The following is a 21,892-nucleotide window of genomic DNA, read 5'->3' as shown; positions in this document are numbered from 1 at the left end:
TTATGCAACAATGAAACTGTCATCGCGATATGCTAGAAAGGTAACTGTTTTGTCGTTAAGCAAACGGCAACATGGAAAAGTTTCCTCACTGGATTCCAGCTTACATTACCTGGTCTGCCAGATTTCTTTAAGTGGCTGTGATACAAGTTATGAATGTATTAGTGGGAATTTCTGGTTCGTGTATTCTGAGAACTGGAAGAGTACAAAAACAGCTGGACATGTTTTGATTTGTTAGCATGCATAGGCGAACCATAGGACTATATCAAGGAGTTAATACGACTGTTGAGTGGTCAAAACACTGTTCATTTTTTATAGATAAGGCGTCTCCAAAAAGGAAGAATGACGTAAGCCTAGGGACTATTCATATCCATTGTAGAATTACTTTAATATTCGTAATAGAGCTTAGAAATATGAGCCAATAATGTCTTAGCTCAGGTTCACTTTGACATACTAAGCTATATTGCAATATTAGAAAAAATGCAACGTTGCTTAAAAATACATACGATACCACTACCTAAATACCTCGCCTTCATATGATTAACCATCAGAAAGATTAATTATACATAAATGCCTCAATATTTTGACAGTATTACGAAACCAAAAGCAGCATTAGAAAAATGACCCAAAAGACCAACTTCCATTCAGTAACTAGAAACAGAATACATCGCAACAACCTAATACTGTATGACAATAAGCGAAGTAGAATTCTATCATGTGAAAAGGAAGCACAGGTCAGTATACTACCTCACTGAGGTCCTATGATTAACCCATTCATCTTCTACCTGTCACGATCGCCGTTACGTGCGGGCGATCGAGCGTGCAGGAAGTGGGCAGGAAACAGGCAAGGGTCCGTAATCGGGGAAAAACGGGGTTTTAATAAGGACGGGCAGGTCAAGACGGGACAAGAGCACGTACATCAACTGACATCAATGACGGACAAGGGAAACCGGGGAGACCAGGACTTAAATACACAGAACTAATCAAAGTAACTAGACACAGCTGGGTACAATCGGCAAAGAACACGTGGGTAAGCAGGGGGGCGTGGCACACACGAGGAGCGGACGGGCCGGGCATCACAGAACCCCCCCCCCCCCCCAAAGGCGTGCTTCACCGGGCGCGCCCAGGAGGAGGCGACGGACGGGACGAGACAGGGGAACCAGGACCTGAAAAACAAAACCCAAAACCATTAAGGAGGGACCGGGAACAAGACGGACAGACAAAACAGGCACAAAGACAGGAAATGGGACAGAACCTGACATAGGACGGGGAACGCGGACAGACAGACCAGGAAAGGGGACACAGAGGGAACAAACGGGCCAGGAGTGAAAGGAGGGAATACAGGAGGAGGAGCCGGGATGGGAGGAACAAAGGGACGAGGAACGGAGAAAGAAGGAAAGACGGGAGGAGGAGCAAACAAAGGAGGGACCATGGCAGGAGAGCAGGGAGAGAAGGAGGGCCGAGGAGGCAGGGCGAGGGACCCGCGGAGGGGCCAGGGAGGGAGCAGGAGGGAGCACCAGGGAAGGGGACGAGGGAGCTGGAGGGAGACGGAGGGACCGCCATCGGGGAGCCCGCAGGTGGCCGACCAGGCACCGGAGGGGGGAGCGAGGCAGGGCGACGAGGCACCGGAGGGAGACCCGCAGGCGACAGCCGGCCCGGAGGGCCAGGACCCGCGGGCGCCAACCGAACCCCAGCGCAGGCGAGGCAGGGCGAGCCAGGGGGCAGGGCGGGCAGGACCCCAGCCCTGCGTCTGTGCCCCCTCCCCTTGCGGGACACAGACATGCCGACCCCTGGCTGCGCAGGCGTGGGAGCCGCAGGCAGTGGCGGCTGCACCTGCGCTGAAACCGCAGGCGGCGGCGGCTGCACGGGAGCGGGGTCCGCGGGCGGCGGCGGCTGCACGGGAGCGGGGTCCGCCGGCAGTAACGGAGGGAGCTCCTCCGCACAAGCAATCGCCGGTCTCCTCCTCCTCCCCCTCTGGCGGACGGCGAGAGAACAAGCTACCGCTCCGGGTAAGGGTAGAGGAAGGGCTCTTCCTCCTCGTCCTCACTCGAGGGCCAGTACCTCCACACGGAGTAAGAGTCCTGTGGGGTCGGCCCCAGGGCTGGAGTTAGGACGGGCTTCTTCACATTTACATTTACATTTACAGGATTTGGCAGACGCCCTTAGCCAGAGCGACTTACATAAGTGCTTTGAGACTCTGCAATGAATTTCCGATGCTAGCTTAATAAGGACCCAAGCTATGAATACTATCTCTGAGAACTCCATTGAGTATTGCAGAATTTTTATTTTTTTTTCTTTTTAAACACACACCAGAATAAGAGTCGAGAAAGAATATAGAAGTTCTACGTCAAGTATTTCTGAAAAAGAAAAGTTTTGAGTCGTCGCTTGAAGACAGTCAAGGATTCAGCTGTTCGGACATCTAGGGGGAGTTCATTCCACCAATTAGGTGCCAGGACAGAGAAGAGCCGAGATGCGTGTCTTCCTTGTGCCTTGAGGGGAGGAGGGACCAGTCGAGCAGTGCTGGAGGATTGGAGAGATCGTGGTGCAGAGCAGGGTGTGATGAGGTCCTTTAGGTAGGATGGTGCCAGAGAATTTTTGGCTTTGTATGCCAGCATCAGTGTTTTGAATCTGATGCGTGCAGCTACAGGAAGCCAGTGGAGGGAGCGCAGCAAAGGAGTGGTATGGGAGAACTTGGGAAGGTTGAAAACAAGACGAGCAGCTGCATTCTGAATCAGTTGGAGGGGACGGATGGCGCTCAGTGGTAAACCCGCTAGAAGCGAGTTACAGTAGTCAAGGCGTGAGATGACGAGGGACTGGACGAGTATCTGGGTAGCCTGAGTGGACCACGACCGGGAGAGCGAGCAGGCTCCGAGACGGATCGTCGGCTCCTCCGCTCTCCTTCTCTGCTTCTTCTTCTTTTGGTCCGTCATTCTGTCACGATCGCCGTTATCACACTACCGTTTGTGGAAGGATAATTAAAATAACCTTCTCATCACAAACTAGTACACTGACACATTCAGGGGCCCAGCAATTCTTAGGGGCCACAAAATCTACAAAATAGGGGCCCCACTCAGCAAAATGTACAAGTCCACCTAGCAGCTTTGAATTTCACTGACACACAAATCTCCTACGTTCTCCTCGTCATGCGCAGGTTTCCTCTTGCATTCACTCCTACAGGGTGTACCCCAGTCTTGAAGCCCACATAAGGCAAATGTTTTCTTTCTGTATTTACTATACATTTGGTAAAAGTTCTGTTGCTAACAGGAGTTACAAATACTAGACAATAAAATTGCAAGGGTTCCATTAAAATTGAAAAATTGGTATATCTGTTATGAAATGAGTTAACAGGTGACTCAAACCCAACTATGTTTTCATGGCAAATATCATTAATTGTTTGTGCAGCCAAAGTACCTACTGCAAAAAAGCAGCACTACGTACTAGAACCCCTAATGACAATAAAATATGAAACGAAGCTTCGCGACGATCGGAACGAATTCAGAAGAACTAGGGAATACGTTCCTGTCTGGTTAACGGAAACATAACCGGAAGCGGAAACGTTATGACGCACGAAAAGCGCGCCCGGGCCTCTTCACTTCCGGCCGGCGTCGTTTGATCGTTCTGTGTGTCTCGGCGCGTGGTTTGGAAACCTTTGGTTTACTAGCTGCGTTTTATTCTGAAAGACGCGAACATGAGCAAAGCACACCCTCCCGAGCTGAAGAAGTAAGTGTACCTCTTGTTATTAAGTCTTTTTCGGCATTTGTAAATGTAATTTTTCTGAGAAAGTGAGAGTATATCGGTGAATAGACCAGTTAGCCAAGTTGCTAACTACTAAGCCGGCTGAACAAAGAACATTTATAATACCACAAATTCAGACTCAATGATGATAAAAGGTAGTCTTAAGTTACTCGTTTTATCCTGCAATCTTTTCTATCGGCACGTTTCTATATTTTTATTTTCTCTTCCTTTTTTCTCTAAATGCTATCTTGCCATAAATCAAACTATAAAATGTTTTTTGTAAGAAAAGTGTCAGTTGCAGGGTTCAATTTTTTTGTGCAATTCGCAAAATTCGTAAGATGGGCCTTTATAATGCATTAATGTTACCGGAGGATGTACTAAGGGTTTTATAATAGGTATTTAGTTGACCAGAGGATCCCCCCACTACAAAAAAATGCATATTCTGGACTCCAGTGTACATAGATGTTTATAGTAGCCTTTCAAATATAGTATTCGTTTTCGAATATTTTTAAACCAGCGACCACCCAAATAGAAAAAAGATCCAGGAACTCCCTACCGCATAAGTGATAACGTAATTAAGGATGGGCGGTACTTTTTCTCTTGTAATTCGGCGGGATGCTCGTGCAATACTTGGTTTGTGTGAACCAGATAAAATCGACATTTTGCCAATTTGCAATACCTCTCTACAGATCCCAGGTTAAAAATCTCACAGTAAAGTATAACCTGCCTTTTCGAGCAATGCACAGATTGAATAAGTCTACACCCATGTTTAAACATCCCCTGAACTGTATATTTTGACTCCGCCTGGGTCACGTGTGCGGAGTTTGCATGTTCTCCCCATGTCGTCGTGGGGTTTCCTCCGGGTACTCCGGTTTCCCCCCCCCCAGTCCAAAAACATGCTGAGGCTAATTGGAGTTGCTAAATTGCCCGTAGGAGTGCATGTGTGAGTGAATGGTGAGTGTGTGTGCCCTGTGATGGGCTGACCCCCCCATCCTGGGTTGTTCCCTGCCTCGTGCCCATTGCTTCCGGGATAGGCTCCGGAGCCCCCACGACCCAGTAGGATAAGCGGTTTGGAAGATGGATGGATGGATGGATTTTTAATATATGGTCTGTTCTATGTAATTTAAGATGAATATGAGGTAATCATTCATGATTTTCTCTATTTCTTTTCAGGTTCATGGACAAGAAGCTTTCCTGTGAGTATGGTGTTTTGTGCTGATTTGACTCCTCAGGACATTTAATGTTGAGTCTTTCCAAGACTGCTGAATCAGGAATGATGAAGGTGCTGTTTTCTGCTTGCTTTCTGGTCCGCTGACATCCAGAGTCCTGCCCATTCTTGCTTCAGTTTTGTAATGTTTGTGGTGTTACTCTCCTCACCAGCGTGGCCTGCAGCCGAGGTTAATTTGGTGCCAGTTGCGTTTCTCTTGCCTTAGCAGGCTAGTTTTAACCACAGGAACCCTGTTGTGTGATAAGCAGGGCAGCGTGCTGAAGGATGAGTGCTGGCACTCTTAGTGATCACAGAACTCGCTCATCTGAGGGATATCAGGTGACACAGCTGTTACTTAGTGTGTTTTTCCTGGGGTTTATTTGCCGACACTATAGCATGGCGTAGCCTCCAAAGCAAAGCGTGCTGCGATGGTATGCTGTCCTTTTGAAGTGTGTGGAATGTTAACCTTTGACTCGCTGAAGTTTTTGCTTCCTGTCCCCTCGCAGTGAAGCTGAACGGCGGACGCCATGTCCAGGGGATCCTGCGTGGGTTTGACCCCTTCATGAACCTGGTGATGGACGACTGCCTGGAGATGGCCCCTGGGGGGCAGCAGAGCACCATTGGCATGGTGGTCAGTCCCTGTTCATTTGCTTTAGCAGGAAATGATTATTCACATTTTTTTCCCAGCGTTTGGGTCTCTGACTGTCTGTTGGACTCTCGAGAGGAGCTGTGCTGGGGGGTGGTATGCGGCTCGCCCGGTTGGGCCTCTGACCGAAAGGCCTTCGCTTCGAGCCCCAGCCTTGGCAGAATAGTGAAATCTCCATGAGGCCCTTAAGCAAGGCCTTTAATGCTGGAGGGGGTGGGGGAGGTAAATCACCTGTCCCCAAGCTTCACTCTGATATGTGAAGAGAAGCATTCAGATGCACCTGTACTCAAATTTGTGCAGATGTCTAAAAAATATTCATACATTGCACAGACAGTGTTCTTATTTCAAACTCTATATTACTAAAAATGACCTGCAGTGTTTTGCATCGTCTCAGTGCAGGCTAGTGCTGGTTGCTGTGGGATTCTCTGCCATTCCTCTAATAGTTGCCTGCAGACAGGGTTTCAGAAATCCACGCTTGAGGGCTTGTGCTGATAACACTGACGTCGCAGCAGCAGAATGATATCTGGGGCCATTGTGTAGTTAGAAACTCCCTGATAACACACCTGAATAAACTATGATCACAGTCCATCATTTTGAGGAGTCTTACCCCTATTTGAAGTAGACCTCAGATTTTTGCTTCCTGAAGTAGGATGTCAGGGTGCATCTGCAGACTTCTCACGTATTTTTCTCTCCTTTCTCCCCTTCTAGGTGATACGTGGTAACAGTATCATTATGCTGGAGGCTCTGGAGCGAGTATGAAGACTGATGAAGCAGAATTAATAATCACCCTTCACCTCTGTATCAAATCCCTGTAGCGCATGCTGTCACTGCAGATGTAGCCAGTGACGTTTTGTGCTGCACATGAAAATTTTTGTTTGAAAGCCTTTTTTATAACTGGTCCTCCTGGTGACCTTTTTCGGAAATGGAGATTCCTGTTCAAGGAACGCTGATGTGACTGTATAGTGGCAGTGCATTGATTTCAGTGCTTTTCGGAGTGTCGTATGAGTGTTGGGAGCAGGAATTGTGTGTAAATGTCTGAAGTTGTGGAACTACAAAAATAAACTTTTGTACTGAAGATCTTTATCTGATTTCTTTGGGGGGGAGCTTCAGACACATTTGTGTAGCACTCGAATCAGTTTGTCAGATAGATCTTTGTGTTTGTTCAAGTACAAGGGGAATGAAATGTAGTTTAGCATATCAATAATGTAAACAGTAAACAGAATAGAAGGTAAGCAGGAAGCTGTGCATGCCATGAATACTGAAATGTATACTGTAAATATACACTGATAAGCTATAACACTAAAGCCACCTGCCTAGTATTGTGTAGGTCCTCCTCTTGCCACCAAAACAGCTCTAACCCATTGAGGAATGGACTCCTCAAGGCTCTGATGGTGTCCTTTGGTATCTAGGACCAAGACTTTAGCAGCAGATCTTTTAACTCCTGTAAGTTCCAAGCAGGGGCCTCCATGGGTACAACTGGTTTCTCCAGCACGTCCCACAGATGCTCAATCGAATTGAGATCTGGGGAATTTGGAAGCAAAGTCAACTTTTGTTTTCATGTTCTTCAAACCATCGCTGAACACTTTATAGTCTGGCAGGGTACACTATCCTGCTGAAGGAGGCCACCTCCACCAGAGAATCCTCTTGCCTTTCCATCATAGCCAACATTACTTGTTTCAGCAATTTATGCTGCAGTTGCTCTCGTGGGATTGGTGGGGTTGGACCGCATGGGCTAACCTTTGCTCCCCATTCGCATCACTGAGCTTTGGGCGCCCATGCCTCTGTCGCTAACTGGTTGGCCGTCCTTTGACCACTTTTGATAGGTACTGACCACTTCAAATCGAGCACACCCCACAATGCCTATCGTTGTGGAGATGCTTTGACCCAGTTGTCTACCCATCACAATTTGGCCCCTGTTAAAGCTACTCATTTGCTTCCTGATGAGATAATGAGATAATTAATTCACTTCACCTGTCCGTAGTTTTAATGTTATGGCCGATCGGTGTATACAATGACAGGTCAAAAGCATGTACGTTAATGTAAAAATGTAATAAATATAGATGTTGCACAGTACAAGTCATTGTTGGTGAGTCACAGCTGGTGAGGAGACTCTCGATGGTGCAGCGGTAGAAGGTCACCAGGACCAGTGGGCTTTCCTCAGTCTCCGCGGGAAGGAGAACCGTTGCTGTGCATCACTGACAAGCATGGAGGCACTTAAAGAGACAAGCTGCCTCTTTTTAATTGGGTGGGCAGGCTGATAGAACGCTTTATCCTGCTGTGCTGAGCGGTAAAATAGGACGTGATCTGGATGAGAGTGCCACGTCGTCTGGAACATCAGCGGAGGAAAGAACAAATATTTGAAACTGGCCTCACGCCACAGACACACCACCGGGAAGCCTGTCATGGGATCTGTTTGGATGTGGGGATGTATGAAATACCAGTCCTGAAGTCTAGCTTAATCTGATTGGACTGGAATGTTAATACTGTACTGTGATCTATGATATTCCAATGGACTGCCCACTTATAGAATGTGAACAGTCCCCACCTCTTTTCGAAAACTGGCCCAGTTTCCTTTACCGTCACCGCTCCGTTTATCTCGATGTCCTGATTAGCTGCTGAATTGATTGGTTTCCGATGTTTCGGGGTGTTTGTCTAACAATAAATGTCAACAAGACAATGCAAGAAAGGTGGAGCTACAGGTTCTTACAAACAATTATCCTCGATAATGAAGGAGTATTTAAGGGTTAGGGGGAGACCGGCAGATGCAGACAGTAGTGACTGAGTACTCACTCTGGAGACCGGCAGAAGCAGACAGTACTGACTGAGTACTCATTCTAGACCTCCTTACTCACAGACACCATGGCAAAGGTAAGAATAACCTGGAATATGCTTAACATTCAGAACTGCACAGGGCCAGCTCATTAGTGCTCAGAAACATTACTGACAGCTGACTACTGACAGGGGTGTGCTACTGTCCAACCCCTTCCCCAGTCCTGGCATAGGTGTCCTGGATCAGGAGGAGACCTAAGCTATAGTGACATTGAATAATGGTGACTAATTTGGATTTCAATGGCAAGTTTTGATTCAAGGTGTGATTGTGTGTGTTCATATACCACACCATCCATTTCTGAGGGAAGAATTTTCTTGTTGCTCTTGGTTTCTTGTGACTCCCCATGATGCAGAATATCAGCCATTTACCCCGGAATGACTTTCCTGAACTTGTGTTCATCAGGCATCTTTTCAAAAGACATATTTTTTTTGCAGCGTCTTCCTTCGGACGTCAGCCAAGGACGTCACCACTGTGCTGCTGTAGTTGTGCTAATTTACTAAAACATCCTGTAGAGTCACATTTTGCCACTTACTGTGCTATAAAGGGATATAAATTTTGAAGCAGCACATATTAAAATAGTTAATAAGCATGTAAATATGTTGCTCACTAATGCTCTTTTTTGTCATTTTCTGAATAATCTCTCAGTACCTCCAAGCCCTTATCCTGCTTGGAGCTCTTCTGGCAGGAGCTATAGCTGATGAGGTAAGACATGTTCAACATGCAGTGATTTACCCAGCAGATTGTCATAAAATCATATAATGTAACCAATTCATCTCACTGTCACTGTATCTATAAATTTTGCTTTTCTTTTTCTGTTTTTCCCAGAATCCTCTGCAAACAACTGTTGTTTTTCCCTGTTTTTGTCTTGCCTCCCTCTTATGTTCCTCTGCCTCTTTGCAGAACGTTTCCCTGGTGAGGAAAGGAGCTAATGGCCAGTACCACATCATCGTGACTGACAGCGAGGCCCAGGTTGCCGTGGAGTATGTGGACGCTGGGAAGGATTCCGTCCTCATCCTCATAGACTACAAGACAGTAGGTGTTTAATGTCTCGGTTGAACAATGTGGCTATTTTCACAGTGAGGAACGGTAACAGGAACTGTGGTGAGGAATGTTATTAGCTAAGGTGTCATTTGAATATAGTTTCTTTTTTGGAGTTCATGCTAATGTTAGCAGCCTCACCAGGGGTGCCCCCTACAGTCATGGGGGGCTGCGCAGGTTGGCTTCTGATGCCTCATGTAGTTCCTCTCCTCATGGCTCTATACTAATGTCATCTGTCAATTTGCTGCCTACAAAGTTCAGGGTGTGACTGAGCAAACAGCAGCTTCCCCCACCAATATACTGTAACGTTGCTTGGTGAAGCTCTCTAGAGCAGATTTTGTCACATAGGAGACGTTAAGTTTCATGTTACTCCGATGACCATTGTTTATTGCTGTGAGATCTTGGCTCTCTGTTCAGAAGGATCCCCTGATCACATGCGGACGTGGGCATCACTGGGTATGATCTACACAGATGCAGTAGAACCATCAGATATTTGTCTATCCAGGGATATATGGCTGTCAAGTCCTTTGAGAAGCAAGCCTGCTACACCATCAAGATGAACCAGGATTTCCCCCCTTTGAACAAGCTGAAGGAGACGCTGGGGAACCTCAAGGTGACAGATGGGTGTCGGGGACACATTTCCTTTTCTACTCTTTATTTGGACTTTGTAGTGACTTTCTGGAGAGTAATGGACATGCATGTTTGAGGCCCAGTGGTTTTCAAGGACGATACAATAGGAACATGATTCTACTTACTAAAACGTACATTTTATAGATATTTTCCTCAAAATGATTTACAGTTTTATGTAACTTCCAAACTACATCACATCATTAACTTGCTAAATTCATCTTAGGCTCTTCAGATAAGCTGCACTAAAATACCCTTTGTCATTAAAAACTGAGGCTGGTATTTATTCGGTATGTATTAGTACTGTGTGTTTGTTTAACTCAGAATAATACATGAAGAGAATGCCTTTGTGAAATGTATCCTTTCTTACAGACTCAGGACCCCCCCAGTGCCCCCCCACAGCAATACATTCCCACCAATATCTCCGTCAAGAACCTGGCGATGCTGGGGGACTCAATCCAAGCTGTTTGCCACAACCTCCCTATCTACTGGACCCAGAGACAATCAGGTACGATTCCTGGTGCAGTGAGTGTTGAATTAGGGCTCCGAAAGTGAAGGAGAAACTGATCAGTGGTGAGACATGAAGCCCACATACCACCTCTGAGGAGGTCATTACCGGGGCTGTTAAATGGAGACAGCAGAGACTAAACAAGCACACTGTGTTCTTCTGAGTCTTCTGTGCTGCACATGGTATCGCAGCAGAACCTTAACACTGCCTACTACAAAGGTCAACACAGCCAGATATTATCACTGCACCTGATGTTATCACTGCACCTGATGTTGTCGCTGCACCTGATGTCATCACTGCACCTGATGTTATCACTGCACCTCACCCACACTGCGGTGACTTAACGGCATTATTTCTGCAGGCAGAAAAACATGCATTAAGGTCAAGAGCGAGGTCAAGTTTATTTATATAGACATTTCAAATCAGTCAAAGATGATTTTATTTCATTACCTCAACACGCCAAAGCCTCTCCGTGTTTAGACAATGCTTATTCAATTTTTTTGTTTTTAATTAAAAAATTTTTTTTGTGTGTGTTTTTAATCTAAATTCTGTTTCTGTGCAGTATGTGAGTTTTATTTTACAACAAAAATACAATATTATGAATAAGTGTGTTCATCACGAGATGACCTTTTTACGTAATAATGAATATCTTTGTGCAGAGATTGCAGAATCTATATATCTATCTATCTATCTATCTATCTATCTATCTATCTATCTATCTGTCTGTCTGTCTGTCTGTCTGTCTGTCTATCTATCTATCTAAATTGCTGCTGGAAGTTGGAGTCAGAGGTGAACTGAGCAAACAACTATGAATGACAATGTTTATCATGTGAATATATAACGTTTGGGTCCCCTCTGCTGGCCCCTGGAGTTTGGGCTCCCCCTTTGAGTCTGGTTCCTCCCAAGGTTTCTTCCTTCTAAGGAGTTTTTCCTTGCGAACTCTGGCTCACTCGTGGGGGACTTTGGGCGGGGGTCGGTGGCCACCCCTGCTAAAAAGTTAGAAAGTAAAAAAGGAGCATTTAGTGCCTTTAAAGGGGGACATATAGACATCAGGGGAAGGGGCCCCCGTCACCATGTGCCTGGCTGAACTTAATCCAGCCTCTTTCTCTCTAGGCATGATGCTGGATTTCTCCTTCTGCAACGGACAACTATTTAACTGGTGGATCGTGCATATATGCTTTGGACTGAGCTATTAGTAACAGGAGGCATCACTTCCCCATCTTCTGATGAGAAGAAAATACTAACGAAGTCCTGGATTTCATTTGAGACAGAATCATTATTTTGGCTTATAACACTGAATGGTAAGCCAGAGACATAAGCAATTACTGCTGTGGGATCAAATAAAGTACAGCAAATTCAGTCACCTACACATTTTAATGCTGTTTTCAATGTCGTCATGTTCTTTATTTGGCTTAAATTCTACATTGGATAACATGTAAAAAATAATTCATTGGAATTAGTAATAAAATGAAAATAGCTCCAACGTTATCATTAACTGAAGCTGTTCATTTATGATAATAATTATGAAGTCATATATTGAACCGGTTATGACTTTTATTTTGACACTTTACACCCTAAGGACTCTTACTCATGCTCACTACCATTGTGATCCAGGCATCAGGGGTATCTTTTTGAGAAGGGCTATCACTGGGCCCTTAAAAATTAAGTGATTTTTCCAATCCATCCATTTCCTGTAATTGCTTGTCTTGTTCAGGGTCACAGAGGCTGCAGGCGTAAGGCAGGGAATAACCCAGGACAGGGCGCACTCACACATCATTCACTCACACATGCATACCTACGGGCAATTTCGGAGCTCTAGGTAACCTCAGCATGTTTGAGGCATCAGTGCTAATCACTGCATCACTGTGCCGCCCACTTTCCAGCTCATTTTGGAGGGTGGTATGTGGTGAGTTCAATTATCAGGGTCAACACTGGGTGCTGGAATAAGGCCCTTAATCTTCAATTGCTCCTGAAGTGTATACCGCTTTAGATAAGAGCGTATACCACTTTGGATAAGAACGTATACCACTCTGGATAGGAGCGTGTACCACTTTGGATAAGAGCGTATACCACTTTGGAGCGTGTACCACTTAGGATAAGAGCGTATACCGCTTTGGATAGGAGCATCTGCTGAACTACATGAAAAAATGCAAAAACAAGTAGAACACTGCATATACAGTACAAAGCAATATATTCTCAGATAGACAGAAAAGGCCTGCTTGCACAGTTGTGTAGTATTAAAAGCATGACCAAGTGTATTATATGTACCAAGTTATAAGTTATACCTCAACATTGAGCTAAACCAGGTTCTGCCACAATATTATATACTGAATGAATGATCAAGGTTGGCACCACAATATCCTTCATCCATCACTCCACCAAACTGCAGGTCACGCCACTGAACATACCCCTGCTTCTGCATGTTGAACATTAAGCATATCGTTTAGCTTTTGCTTTGCATGTCATTCCGCAACTTGTTTTTACTAGACAGGTGAATATCAACAAAACATGAACAAAAGTCACTGAACGTCCTTAAGCCAGGCTGGAGGGTTAATCTGCCACCGCAGCAAATCTCCTTCTCTAGGCCTTACTGACGTATCCTGCAGTGGAGGAATCATCTGAGAACAGCAGAAGGCAAGAGCTGATGTTGTACCAGAAGTTCGATATGTAAAGGGAAAACATGAAGGGAGACAGGACAGACCCCTGAAGTGTCCCAGTGCTGTTTACCACCATCTCCAGCACACAGTCCTGGATCCTCTCAAATTGTCGTTTCTTGACCATATGGTCAAAGATCTGCAAGATTGTGGGGCCCTCAAGCTCCAGTGTCCTGAGCGAGTTCCCCAGTCAGAGAGGCTGAACCGTGTAAAAGGTGCTGGAGATGTCAAAGAACATGGTCCTGGCTGCTTGATCCAGGAGGGAGTAGAGCATCATCTGCAGGCCAAAATTAAATTGTTAATTATTTGACAAGTTACAAAGAAAAACACTAACTTAGAATGACAGGGTTGCCAGTTCTTGTCAGCTGGCTGGCGTGAGATTTTTAGTTCGAGACAAATCTGCTCACACATGCGCACGTATTTACACGTATGCAAAAGTTTTATTACCTTGCAAATAGTGTGTAGGGTTCGCAAACTGCCCAAATGCTTTTGCTGTAGCTAATTGTAGGTTTATAATGCTGTAAGATTTCTTGCGTTTGAGTCTGAAAGCGAGTGCGTCACGCCAGATGCAGGAGAGTTGGCAACCCTGCAATAAACAAAGAAAACAGACAAAGACAGGAAGCGCTGTAACATTCTACCTGCCACAATCCACATTTGTGAAAACCGATGCTCCTTTCAATAGGCTCAACAGTGCCAGTGTCTCTTTTACTGATAGCAATATCTGCCGGATCCCGTTTACTGCTTCACTGAGCTGTTAGGTCAATGCAGGTCTTTATTTCTCTGTTTGGCTGGGGAACAGGCATTACGCTCACAAGCCTCTCTGTAAGTCACTCAGTAAATGAAGTGACCACATTTTCTCCATGTCCTCCACCTTCTCCCTAACTGTCCATTCATGAAATTGGCACTCTATGTGGACTTGTGAGGGTGCAGGGTTTAGCAGCCTCTTTTACGAGGATGGTGTAACCAGCCTCAGATCTTCCCAAACCTGTAAACACTTCAGGGAAACCTGTGTCTACTAGTCATAATTCCTCAATAACTGATGGCAGGTGCAGTCTGGCCATCGGGAAGTTTGGGAATTTTCCCAGTGGGTGGTTTTTGTGAGGGCTGGTCTTTCTCAAAGGCTAGTGATCATAATCATGAAACAAACCAAAGGGCAACCAATGACAATTTTTACCACCACTCAATCCACGCGCTTGCATGGGGCCTCCTCTATATTAATAAAAATGACCTGCAGTGTTTTGCACCATCTCAGTGCAGGCTAGTGCTGGTTGCTGTGGGATTCTCTAGTAGTTGCCTGCAGACAGGATTTCAGAAATCCACGCTTGAGGACTTGTGCTGATAACACTGACGTCGCAGCAACAGAATGATATCTGGGGCCATTGTGTAGTTAGAAACTCCCTGATAACACACCGGAATAAACTTTGATCACAGTCCATCATTTTGAGGAGTCTTACCCCTATTTGAAGTAGACCTCTGATTTTTGCTTCCTGAAGTAGGATGTCAGGGTGCATCTGCAGACTTCTCAGGTATTTTTCTTTCCTTTCTCCCCTTCTAGGTGATACGTGGTAACAGTATCATTATGCTGGAGGCTCTGGAGCGAGTATGAAGACTGATGAAGCAGAATTAATAATCACCCTTCACCTCTGTATCAAATCCCTGTAGCATGCTGTCACTGCAGACATAGCCAGTGACGTGAAAATTTTTGTTTGAAAGCCTTTTTTATAACTGGTCCTCCTGGTGACCTTTTTCGGAAATGGAGATTCCGCTGATGTGACTGTATAGTGGCAGTGCATTGATTTGAGTGCTTTTCGGAGTGTCGTATGAGTGTTGGGAGCAGGAATTGTGTGCAAATGTCTGAAGTTGTGGAACTGCAAAAATAAACTTTTGCACTGAAGATCTTTAAGTGATCTAAATCATTATGGCAGGGGTCTCAAACTCTGGTCCGGGTGGCCGGAGCCCTGCACATTTTTGGGTTTCCCCTCATTTAACACACCTGATTCAACTCCTTGTGCTAATTACCACAAAATTCCTGAGCTGAATCATTTATGGTGGAACAGGGAAAGAACTAAGCTACACAGGGCTCCGGCCCCCCAGGACTGCAGTTTGACACCCCTGTATTATGGCCTTGAAAGATTATTTGCCGCTTCTGTGTGGCTTTTCAGACACTCATGTAGCACTTGAATCACAGTCTGACTGATACTATGAATATACAAAACATACCATGAAAGGTGAGTCAGTATGTACAGTAACAGGGAGTTATTGCAAAGTGATTAATTGCTGCTGTTGACGCACCACAGCACACAGCAGTGAAATGTGTCCTCTGTGTTTAACCCATATGTGACATAGCAGTGAGCAGCTAATGTTCCATCCATCCATCCATTTTCCAAATCGCTTATCCTATTGGGTCGCGGGGGGTTCGGAGCCTATCCCGGAAGCAATGGGCACGAGGCAGGGAACAACCCAGGATGGGGGGCCAGCCCATCACAGGGCACACTCACACACCATTCACTCACACATGCACACCTATGGGCAATTTAGCAACTCCAAATAGCCTCAGCATGTTTTTGGACTGTGGGGGGAAACCGGAGTACCCGGAGGAAACCCCACGATGACATGGGGAGAACATGCAAACTCCGCACACATGTGACCAAGGTGGAGACTCGAACCTGGGTCCCAGAGGTGTGAGGCGACAGTGCTAACCACTGCACCACCATGCCGCCGCAGCTAATGTTATGCAGTTAAATGTTAGGCCACCACTGCCCCAAGTGATTTGTGATTTGAGCTGATGTACTATACAAGTCATTACCGACGCTCCTCTGCTTACGGACGAGATACATTCCGAACAGCCGTTTGTAAATTGAAATGTTTGTAAGTCGTTATTCAACATCATTTTAAGGGTATACGCAAGTACAAAGAACTAGGATGCTGGGAGTACGCACGCTACACTGCTGCACGACGGGAGTAACGGCCAGAAGTTATCCATCCATCCGTTTTCCAAGCCGCTTATCCTACTGGGTCGTGGGGGGTCTGGAGCCTATCCCGGAAGCAATGGGCACGAGGCAGGGAACAACCCATGATGGGGGGCCAGCCCATCGCAGGGCACACTCACACACCATTCACTCACACATGCACACCTACAGGAAATTTAGCAACTCCAATTAGCATCAGCATGTAGTTGGACTGTGGGGGGAAACCGGAGTACCCGGAGGAAACCCCACGACGACATGGGGAGAACATGCAAACTCCGCACACATGTGACCCAGGCGGAGACTCGAACCCGGGTCCCAGTGGTGTGAGGCGACAGTGCTAACCACTGCACCAGCATGCTAACCACTGCACCAGCATGCTAACCACTGCACCAGCATGCTAACCACTGCACCACCATAACACCCCGTCATTCTAGATGGAATTGGCACGCAGACAGGAAACGGGAGCCCAATTTGGACTTACAGTCCTCTTCGTTCGTATGTCTGAAAGTTCGTAAGTTGAAACTTTGTAAGTAGAGGAGCGTCTGTATATGCAAGTTGTTCTTAACAATAGTGTTCAGTGGTTGAGAGCTGTTGGGGTCAGGGAGAGGAGAGATGTGACATGTTGGTAAGAGTGGGGATGAAGGGAGCAGAACCTGAGGAGGTCTGCTCAGCGCCAAGAAGAAGCCTTTAGTAGGGTAACAGCCCTGCTTCTGAGCCTGCTGATGCCGACATGGAGGCTCCTGTAGTGCTTTCCAGATGGTGGGAGGATGATCACACCATGGCTAGGCTGCGAGAAGTCCAAGATAACGCAGAGCGCCCCCTGTAGGTGCTACCTGCTGGAGGTCTTCAATGGCAAAGAGTTGGTCGCTAGCTACTGGGAGATCCTATCAGAAAGGATGCCGTTACCCTACCACACCGAGCCGCTGGATGGTGCAGCGGTAGAAGGTCACCAGGACCTGTGGAGGCAGGTGGGCTTTCCTCAGTCTCCGCGGGAAGGAGAACCGTTGCTGTGCATCACTGACAAGCATGGAGGCACTTAAAGAGACAAGCTGCCTCTTTTTAATTGGGTGGGCAGGCTTATAGAACACTTTATCCTGCTGTGCTGAGCGGTAAAATAGGACGTGATCTGGATGAGAGTGCCACGTCGTCTGGAACATCAGCGGAGGAAAGAACAAATATTTGAAACTGGCCTCACGCCACAGACACACCACCGGGAAGCCTGTCATGGGATCTGTTTGGATGTGGGGATGTATGAAATACCAGTCCTGAAGTCTAGCTTAATCTGATTGGACTGGAATGTTAATACTGTACTGTGATCTATGATATTCCAATGGACTGACCACTTATAGAATATGAACAGTCCCCACCTCTTCTCGAAAACTGGCCCAGTTTCCTTTACCTTCACCGCTCCGTTTATCTCGATGTCCTGATTAGCTGCTGAATTGATTGGTTTCCGATGTTTCGGGGTGTTTGTCTAACAATAAATGTCAACAAGACAATGCAAGAAAGGTGGAGCTACAGGTTCTTACAAACAATTAGCCTCGATAATGAAGGAGTATTTAAGGGTTAGGGGGAGACCGGCAGAAGCAGACAGTAGTGACTGAGTACTCACTCTGGAGACCAGCAGAAGCAGACAGTACTGACTGAGTACTCACTCTGGAGACCGGCAGAAGCAGACAGTACTGACTGAGTGCTCACTCTAGACCTCCTTACTCACAGACACTATGGCAAAGGTAAGAATAAACTTGTAATATGCCTAAAGTACAGAACTGCTCATGATGAAATATGCACAGGGCCAGTTCACTAGTGTACGGGGGAAGGGGGAGTGCACTTTATACCCAAAAAGTTACAGGCAGCCAGGCCAGGAGCGGCCAATCAGGAGACTCGGGAGAATTCCCAGTGGGCTACATAGCTGTTGTACTGGTCAGAAACAAAATAATTTTCCAGGTTTAAAACTGAGCCAGTCGGACACAAAACAATTTTACAACAATGCTTTGGAATGTTAATCAACAAGCTTCCTCATGCACACAATAGACCATGATTGCTCTGCATAGAAAATAAGCAATTATGCAACACGAGTGTCTGTCTGACTGCTTAAACATGTGTGATGCTAATGTTGGCGATTAAGTGCAACTTAGACTCAAGCAACTGGGGGGTGGTGACCCCCCAAACTCTGCCCATGCAGATTTTGGCATTGATTGTGTCATAAAGGGAGACAAATTTTGAAGCAGCACATATTAACATAGTTAATAAGCATGTAAGTATGTTGCTCACTAATGCTCTTTTTTGTCATTTTCTGAATAATCTCTCAGTACCTCCAAGCCCTTATCCTGCTTGGAGCTCTTCTGGCAGGAGCTATAGCTGATGAGGTAAGACATGTTCAACATGCAGTGATTTACCCAGCAGATTGTCATAAAATCATACAATAGAACCAATTTATCTTTGTCACTGTATCTATAAATTTTGCTTTTCTTTTTCTGTTTTTCCCAGAATCCTCTGCAAACAACTGTTGTTTTTCCCTGTTTTTGTCTTGCCTCCCTCTTATGTTCCTCTGCCTCTTTGCAGAACGTTTCCCTGGTGAGGAAAGGAGCTAATGGCCAGTACCACATCATCGTGACTGACAGCGAGGCCCAGGTTGCCGTGGAGTATGTGGACGCTGGGAAGGATTCCGTCCTCATCCTCATAGACTACAAGACAGTAGGTGTTTAATGTCTCGGTTGAACAAGGTGGCTATTTTCACAGTGAGGAACGGTAACAGGAACTGTGGTGAGGAATGTTATTAGCTAAGGTGTCATTTGAATATAGTTTCTTTTTTGGAGTTCATGCTAATGTTAGCAGCCTTACCAGGGGTGCCCCCTACAGTCATGGGGGGCTGCGCAGGTTGGCTTCTGATGCCTCATGTAGTTCCTCTCCTCATGGCTCTATACTAATGTCATCTGTCAATTTGCTGCCTACAAAGTTCAGGGTGTGACTGAGCAAACAGCAGCTTCTCCCACCAATATACTGTAACGTTGCTTGGTGAAGCTCTCTAGAGCAGATTTTGTCACATAGGAGACGTTAAGTTTCATGTTACTCCGATGACCATTGTTTATTGCTGTGAGATCTTGGCTCTCTGTTCAGAAGGATCCCCTGATCACATGCGGACGTGGGCATCACTGGGTATGATCTACACAGATGCAGTAGAACCATCAGATATTTGTCTATCCAGGGATATATGGCTGTCAAGGCCTTCGAGAAGCAGGCCTGCTACACCATCAAGATGAGCCAGGATTTCCCCCCTTTGAACAAGCTGATGGAGATCCTGGGGAACCTCAAGGTGACAGATGGGTGTCGGGGACACATTTCCTTCTCTACTCTTTATTTGGACTTTGTAGTGACTTTCTGGAGAGTAATGGACATGCAGATTTGAGGCCCAGTGGTTTTCAAGGACGATACAATAGGAACATGATTCTACTTACTAAAACGTACATTTTATAGATATTTCCCTCAAAATGATTTACAGTTTTATGTAATTTCCAAACTACATCACATCATTAACTTGCTAAATTCATCTTAGGCTCTTCAGATAAGCTGCACTAAAATACCCTTTGCCTTTGTGAAATATATCCTTTCTTACAGACTCAGGACCCCTCCAGTGCCCCCCCACAGCAATACATTCCCACCAATATCTCCGTCAAGAACCCGGCGATGCTGGGGGACTCAATCCAAGCTGTTTGCCACAACCTTCCTATCTACTGGACACAGAGACAATCAGGTACGATTCCTGGTGCAGTGAGTGTTGAATTAGGGCTCCGAAAGTGAAGGAGAAACTGATCAGTGGTGAGACATGAAGCCCACAAACCACCTCTGAGGAGGTCATTACCGGGGCTGTTAAATGGAGACAGCAGAGACTAAACAAGCACACTGTGTTCTTCTGGGTCTTCTGTGCTGCACATGGTATCGCAGCAGAACCTTAACACTGCCTACTACAAAGGTCAACACAGCCAGATATTATCACTGCACCTGATGTTATCACTGCACCTGATGTTATCACTGCACCTGATGTCATCACTGCACCTGATGTTATCACTGCACCTGACCCACACTGTAGTGATTTAACAGCATTGCTATTGGATAACAATTTTTAGCTTTAGAAATATCCACCAAACGTTATGATTCAATGAGTTCAAGTTGCTGGACATTCCCAGAATGCTAGTTCACTACTTCAACTATAAAAAACAACACAGACTTTAAAAAAGGCTAGTTAGAGCAGTGTGTAGCACTAGAGTACTACTCGCAAGGTTGTAGGTTCAAGGCCAGGTGGTGTTTATGTATATTGCATTTTTATAACATAACATAATAGTTTTATTAAAACAATATTTTCCCACATTAATTATCTTAAAAGGATGTTCTGGTAATAATCTTACCATGCTAACATTAACAGAATCTTTGTAAAACATAAAAATAATGTTCCATTAACGTTACAGTAAGAACGTTCTCTGCCAACTTTGAGAGGGCTTTTAAATAACATTAGCTAAAGTTCCGGGAACGTTCCCTGTTAGCTGACATCATGCATTACCTCATCAACACACCAAAGCCTCTCCGTGTTTAGAAAATGCTTAGTCAAATTTTAAATTTTTAATTCAGACTCTCAGTTCATATGTACTGCATGGCTTTTATTTTACAACTTAAACATAATATTCTAATATTATAATCCATTTTATCCATTGAAATATCTGTCTGCATGTGTTATTTTATTATATGAACCATTTTATATCTTTCTGCTAGAACAAGCATCATAAACTTTGAAAGCACTGAAATAAATTACTCTTCGGTTTAAGTTCTTTCCAAGCACGTGCAACAAGAAAGTACCAGCAATGCATACATATATAGCAATACATTCCTTGCATTGTTACGGTTTACTGCTGTCTATTATTTATGTACTTGTCATTGCAATATATGCGACAGTTACAAGGGATGGAACCAGGTGGTTTTGGGTTGAGAGTAATCTCTCTCTCTCTCTCTCTCTCTCTCTCTCTCTCTCTCTAGGCATGTCTGATTACGGTATGTGCCTCGGACTCTCAGTTGACGTCTGGGTCTTTGGTATGTGTCTTGGACTCAGCGTTTAATAACAACAAGGCACCATTTCAACATCTTCCGATGAAAAAAGGAAATAATGGATAATAATTAGTATTAGACTTAATTTGAAACTGAATCATTATTTCTGCTGTGGACTCAAATAAAGAGAGGCTAATTCAGTAACCTAAACGTTATTATTATCGTTGTTATTATTATCCACGCTGTCTTTCTGTGTTCGGTTTAAGTTCTGCATTGAAAAACATTGAAAATGACTCTTTGTAAATCATGATGAACACAGCGCTCACATTCTGAGAAAGACCGCCACCTGCTGGGCGTAAAAGGGCAACCAGGAAACGTAACCGAACAGTTTCTTCCCAGGACGCTGCATCTGTCTATTGTCATGAACCGTAGTTTCGGCAAAGTGTATAAAACTTTAAAATCAAGAGAAACATAAACTTGCTTTGAAATAAGTAGAACACTGCATATACAACACGAGACAATATGTTCTCAGAAGAGGCATAAAGTAACGATGTACGAATATATTTCTGAGCCAAACAACGACTTTCTACTCATACAACCTGCGTGACCATCGTACATTTGAAACCAGTTTTTTTTTTTTTTAC

General features: G+C 45.2%; 2 protein-coding genes across 5 annotated transcripts; both read left to right on the top strand.

Moving 5' to 3' along the window:
* The first annotated feature begins 3,584 nt into the window (after positions 1-3,584).
* snrpg (small nuclear ribonucleoprotein polypeptide G) lies at positions 3,585-14,925 on the top strand. 2 transcript variants are annotated; one of them, XM_048980037.1, is made up of 4 exons: positions 3,585-3,717; positions 4,906-4,928; positions 5,446-5,570; positions 6,294-6,660. In XM_048980037.1, the coding sequence occupies exons 1-4, from the start codon at positions 3,686-3,688 to the stop codon at positions 6,342-6,344; spliced, it is 231 nt and encodes a 76-aa protein (XP_048835994.1). In that variant the 5' UTR covers positions 3,585-3,685; the 3' UTR covers positions 6,345-6,660. The 2 variants fall into 2 exon arrangements, with proteins under 2 accessions (XP_048835994.1, XP_048835995.1); XM_048980038.1 differs by lacking the exon at positions 6,294-6,660 and adding an exon at positions 14,798-14,925 and having other exon boundaries at positions 3,591-3,717.
* Positions 8,363-21,434, top strand: LOC125710870 (gastrokine-1-like). Of its 3 annotated transcripts, none has more exons than XM_048980034.1 (6): positions 8,363-8,453; positions 9,061-9,117; positions 9,316-9,447; positions 9,959-10,066; positions 10,453-10,588; positions 11,702-12,000. In XM_048980034.1, the coding sequence occupies exons 1-6, from the start codon at positions 8,445-8,447 to the stop codon at positions 11,782-11,784; spliced, it is 525 nt and encodes a 174-aa protein (XP_048835991.1). In that variant the 5' UTR covers positions 8,363-8,444; the 3' UTR covers positions 11,785-12,000. The 3 variants fall into 3 exon arrangements, with proteins under 3 accessions (XP_048835991.1, XP_048835993.1, XP_048835992.1); XM_048980036.1 differs by lacking the exons at positions 9,061-9,117; positions 9,316-9,447; positions 9,959-10,066; positions 10,453-10,588; positions 11,702-12,000 and adding exons at positions 18,524-18,580; positions 18,777-18,908; positions 19,420-19,527; positions 19,830-19,965; positions 21,240-21,434 and having other exon boundaries at positions 8,364-8,453; XM_048980035.1 differs by lacking the exons at positions 8,363-8,453; positions 9,061-9,117; positions 9,316-9,447; ... (1 more) ...; positions 10,453-10,588; positions 11,702-12,000 and adding exons at positions 17,817-17,944; positions 18,524-18,580; positions 18,777-18,908; ... (1 more) ...; positions 19,830-19,965; positions 21,240-21,434.
* The last annotated feature ends 458 nt before the right edge of the window (positions 21,435-21,892 follow it).

Source organism: Brienomyrus brachyistius, chromosome 2 (genome assembly GCF_023856365.1).
Source record: "Brienomyrus brachyistius isolate T26 chromosome 2, BBRACH_0.4, whole genome shotgun sequence".
Classification (NCBI taxonomy): domain Eukaryota; kingdom Metazoa; phylum Chordata; class Actinopteri; order Osteoglossiformes; family Mormyridae; genus Brienomyrus; species Brienomyrus brachyistius.
Note: the sequence above shows the minus strand (reverse complement) of the source record. Positions and strands in the feature narration are given on the sequence as shown.